General features: G+C 25.9%; 1 protein-coding gene across 1 annotated transcript in view; it reads left to right on the top strand.

The window, feature by feature from the left end:
• Positions 1 to 1,281: 1,281 nt before the first annotated feature.
• The window catches only part of LOC111624371 (cytohesin-1-like), a 78,868-nt gene continuing 74,571 nt past the window's right edge, over positions 1,282 to 5,578 (top strand). Inside the window, exons 1-2 of the mRNA XM_023367198.1 lie at positions 1,282 to 1,349; positions 1,430 to 1,491. Of these exons, the coding sequence (XP_023222966.1) occupies positions 1,440 to 1,491 (52 nt within the window). The 5' untranslated portion in view covers positions 1,282 to 1,349; positions 1,430 to 1,439. The remainder of the gene's footprint in view (positions 1,350 to 1,429; positions 1,492 to 5,578) is intronic.

Below are 5,578 nucleotides of genomic sequence, written 5' to 3'. Positions count from 1 at the left end.
CTAATCTTAATTACGCAGGTTTTACGCTGCTATCTTCACTTTGAAACTGATTAATTAGAGTTAACATGGAAGATTTTTCGACTTAAAACCAATGTGCCACGCAATAGCGCGTTATACTTTCATGGGGTCTAGGCAAATTTGAATTTAGGGGGGGCCATGTACGGTGTTGACTTAAGGCATTTCACTTCGAGGGAAATATTTTATTATTAAAGATTGTTTTAGGGGCCCCTGTTAATGAGTACCTTAGGCAATTAATCTTTTTACCCATAGGTTAACGCGCCAGTAGTTTGCTCTGGGTGACAGAGAGCCTAATTGCGTCACTTTCCATTATGGATTTGTCTTGGCCCGAGCGGATGGTGAGACGGAGTCCGACATACCGAAAATCCATTTCGATATGGGACCACCCATGAAAATTTTCGAGCTTCCCGATCGGACTAGAGCCCGGGTACTCCAGAGCGACAGGCTAACGTCTTTAAAATCACGGGCATCATAAATTTGTCATTATAAATGAGGAATGGAGTCTCGCTCCCGCGATGTATAGATTCCAGATTCGAACCCGGATCTTTTTGACAGTAGTTAATTTCATGACGCTGCTATCCGCATAACATTTCGCTTAAAATTCTTTTAATTTGAATTATATACAGATTAATATTTTTGAATTATGCACTATTTTATATAAATTGTTACAATTTATAAATAAAATGAAACATAGAACTTTGCCGAATTTATCAAACCGGTCTTCTTTAATTAATATTTCAAATGCAGTCGTATACATAAATATGAGCAAATGAAATATTACGAAAGAAGAAAACATTAAAATAATTTCTGGTAAATTAATGCTATAATTTTCTTGTAAGTTTAATAAACTCATACTTTTTAAGCTAAACATTAATTTTTATTTTAAATACTGTATAAGACAGATGGTGTAATATTATTCTCAATGGCGTAGTTGGCAACGTGTATATAAACGAATATATGTTGTATTGTGTTATCTATATTATTAAAATTTAAAATTTTTAAAATTCTATAATTCAAATTAAAGATAAATTTTTATACAATAAATAAATATATAATTATAAAATAATAATTTGGATTTTTTTTGTAATAGACATCGACCATAACAAGAAAGTGAAAGTATAATATTAAGCATTTATTTTCATTTAATACTCAATATAAATATTTTGTTTTAAATTTAAAGCATACATTTATATTAATTTTACATTTATTACGTAATAAAACGTTATACATTTAATTGTTTAAAATTGAATTTAAAAAAATATTAATGATTTTTTAAACCAATATGGATTGAATTCGTCCGTTAGGAGGCGTGCGGTAGGCGTAAATTTATTGTATGTCGATGACGGCAGAGAAGTTATAAATTTATTATTAATATTTATCGTTAATTTAAGAATTGTTCTCTTATTTTCAGTAGTGTAAGTATGAGTATAGCCGCTACCATCCCAAATCATGGCGATAGATTTCACGTTACAGGTAAATACTAGTTTTTTTTTTCGACTTTTTTAAGTAAGATATCGATCACGTTAGGCCTATTTACTTGATTTCAAAATGGATTATTATTTTTATTTATTCAAATAAGATCGTTTTATAAAATAGTACCGTTATTAAGAATTATGTATTTATAGCTAAAAAAAATATACATATATAAATCTTAAATGAGTAAGATGTAAATTTTAATTAATTTAACATAGGAATATGCTTTTCGTGTAATTAATTGAGTAGAAGTTACTTCTGGGTAATTTGTGTGTCAATATATACACATGTACACATACAACAAAAATGTGTATGTGCGTATACATTGACAAACAAATTACATAAAAGTGGTGATTTGTGTATATATATGTACTGTACAGTACATATATACACAAATCACCACTTTTATGTAATTTGTTTGTCAATGTATACGCACATACACACAAATATTTTTTGTTGTATGTGAATATGAGTATACATTGACACAAAATACATAAGTATGTTTTATGTATTTTATGTCAATGCATGTACACATAAAAGGTAACGTAAAAGGTTACCTACGTTACATTACATAAAAGGTAACCTCTACCTGTAATGACTTAAAAACTAAGTTAAATATACTTATATTGTCTTAGAAACTAAATTAAATATATTAAGCCAACTTTAACTAAGATAATATTTAATGTTTCTGCTTATTTATTTAATGCTTAATATAATTATTAGTAATTTTTTTTTTATGTATCCTTGTTCTGATTTTAAAGTTATATTGCAATTTTTAATAAATTGCAGGAATATTTAACCATTTTTTCTATTTAAACATATCCTTTTGAATGAGTTATGTTTCCTTTTTATCAGTGAATCATTTCCTTTATTATTTATTCCTTGTTGTATTTTTTTTTAAAAATCTAATTCTAAAGAAATAAAATATTTGCTTTTATTATCTTGATTTTTAATATATATGTGTTATACATTACATAGATACATATGGTTTTTTGATGAATTTGTGAACTTTCTTAGATACTACTAGCTTATGAAAGTAATTTAATTTGGTATTTGTCTTAGTGTTTTAATATTTTTAAGGATTAAAATTTTATTCAAATTATTTTTTCTAATGAGTGAAAGTGTTTTAGATTTGATGACTGAATGACCAAACAGTTAAAAATTTATCCTCTACTACTCCATGGAACCCAGGAATGAATTCCACTGTAAAAAAACCCTGGAAATTTTTTAGGGGTAGTTTGTCAAGGATATGTTGGGTCTCATCCTTCACCACTTTGCCATACCATCTATTATGGGCCTGGCTAAACTCTACAATGGTCTTAATTTAAAATGCCTCTTAGATAGGTGAAGAAAAGATTTTGAAAAAAAAATTATATTTAAAATTTCTTTTAATTTGAAGTTTTGATATACTGTTTTTAGTTAGTTTTAATGATTTTTATAAATATTAATAGTATATTTTTGTGTTTGGTTTTGTAGAAGTGTTTGCAATCTACAATGTATAGATTGCAATTTGGATAAATTTTATTTTATAAATTACAGTTTTGTGACTGAACAATGAGTATATATCATAAATTCATATATTATCATATAAATATAAATTATTTTTTCTTTATTTATAATCAAAATGATAAGTTTTTCAGTTTATGATTAATCAAATTAACTGAATTTAAAACTTCTCTTTTGAATTTCACAGCAAAATACTTTTATTAAGCATTAAAAAAAACGTATGTATGCATTATCATTATTATTAACTAACTATATATAACTATCTTCAACGAAAAAGTTCCAAATCTTTTATTTCCATAGTAACCAAATATCAACAAAAATCAATGATATCTTACAGTAGGTCCAAAAATAAAATGACTTTTTAATATAATATAACAAGATAACAATTTACAATTACAATATCAAAAGTTGTAACTTATATATAATAATATAATATTATAAACTTCTGTTGTTAAATTTGTAATGCATAACCATTAATCTCTATTACAAAAATAAAAATCTAGTAATAAACTAAGTAATAATCATGATTTTGAGTACTTGAAGACATTATTTTACTAGATTGACATATATTATATTTTGTAACTGTTTTATATGTTTATTTTTCTGTCTTGATTATTAATTTCTAAAGCAAATTACTTCTGTATATCCATGTATATGTATCTGCAATATTTTTTCTTTTTGTCCAATTACTTATTCATTATTACACTATACCACAGCTGTGGAGTTTGAGGTCGGAAGCAACTTTGGGTGGAGTCAGAATTGGTACATTTTTACCAACTCCTATATCTTAAGAAATAGAATCTTAAAACAAAAAGTATTTGAACATTTTCATATCAAATCATTATTTTTTAATTTTAAATATATAATTTCTGTTCTTAATAGAGTAATCCTTCATTATATCATACAGATCAGGAGAGAAACTACCTGAGCATTACATGAGATGGTGCAATATAGCCAATGTATCTATCCACTTGTTTTGTCTATTCAATCTCTGTGCCAATTGCTTTTTTGTGTGTTGTATTTCACACAATGGTAGTTTTAAGGTCATTAAATAGAGTAAAGTAATATTTCTTTACCAGTAGAAATTCAATGGTAAGAGGTTTTTTTAAAAATTATTGGCTAAAGTGCTTTCTATATTTGGAAATTTGGAAGACAAGAAAAAAAGCAAAAAAAGCTTGATATAATCAAATGACCAATTAATATAATCAAATGACCAATGTAACTAGGATCCTCTCTAACCAAAATGTGAATTTTAATTATTGTAATATCATTATATTGTCAAAATAAATGAATGATTTTTTTTTAAGATATAGCTACAATAACCATTAGACTTGTACTTAAATGTAAATTTATAAGTCTAAAAAGTAACCTGATGATTCATGTGGTGATGATGAAATGTCTTATGCTAACATTTGTCATTTAAGTAGGTTTACTATCATTAATACATATCAAGCTTTTGTGAAGGAGCTGGATCAGAGATTTAAAAATGGAGGAGTCAGAGTTGTAGGTTATATGAGCTGATTCTACAGTCCTGCATTACAAGAGAACAAAAAGCAAGAAAAAAAANTAACATTTGTCATTTAAGTAGGTTTACTATCATTAATACATATCAAGCTTTTGTGAAGGAGCTGGATCAGAGATTTAAAAATGGAGGAGTCAGAGTTGTAGGTTATATGAGCTGATTCTACAGTCCTGCATTACAAGAGAACAAAAAGCAAGAAAAAAAATATTATTAATTATTATAAAGTTTTTTGTAAATTTGGAAAGAATAATAAGAATCAGAGTACTGCAATCAGTTATTTGATTATAATTTATGCTTAGTTATAAAAGTTATGATGGAATTGGAATTTTATTTGGAATGTGAGTATAAAACTATCAATTGAATTCTGAATAGAACTTTTGGAAGAATGTGATTTGAGATTTATAATTGTATGTGAATTAAAATGAGCATATGACATTATTTGTCATGTGCTCACTCATACATACATACATACATACATACATACATACATACATACATACATACATACATACATACATAATCATAAACTAACAATCAAAGCCAATTGTTAGAAGATTAATAAGCAGATATTAATGTTAATTTAATATATTCATTTGTAGGTCTCTTTCTAGTTAACAATAAAAACTTTAATGCATATTTCCTGAGTATTTCATCTTATATTTTTTAACTGATATAGTTTAAAAAGTATTAATATGTTTATTGTTTAGTTAACATTTTATTTTATCAGATACACTATCATAGTATAACAGACTGCAGAATCTTGATATTGTTAACTATTGTTTTTATTTGGATTAATAAGAAGAGAAACATCTCTACCACTCTTACATTTTCACATTTGATCACTGAAATTTTTCTCCACTAGAAGACAGAAATTGCTGTTGATAATTTAGCTTACAACTGAAATTTAATTACAAAAATGGCAAACTCCTTTGTTGTTTAGATAAGAAAATTTATTAATAAAAATGAATGGACCAAGTCAGTTTAATACAAGGTTTAAAATTAATTTTATTTCATGTGAAAAATAATTTCTATTGTAAATTGAATCAGAGTTTTTTTTTT

Source organism: Centruroides sculpturatus, unplaced genomic scaffold (assembly GCF_000671375.1).
Source record: "Centruroides sculpturatus isolate CEXI.00-Female unplaced genomic scaffold, Cexi_2.0 scaffold27, whole genome shotgun sequence".
NCBI lineage: Eukaryota > Metazoa > Arthropoda > Arachnida > Scorpiones > Buthidae > Centruroides > Centruroides sculpturatus.
This window is presented reverse-complemented; position numbering and strand designations above follow the sequence as displayed.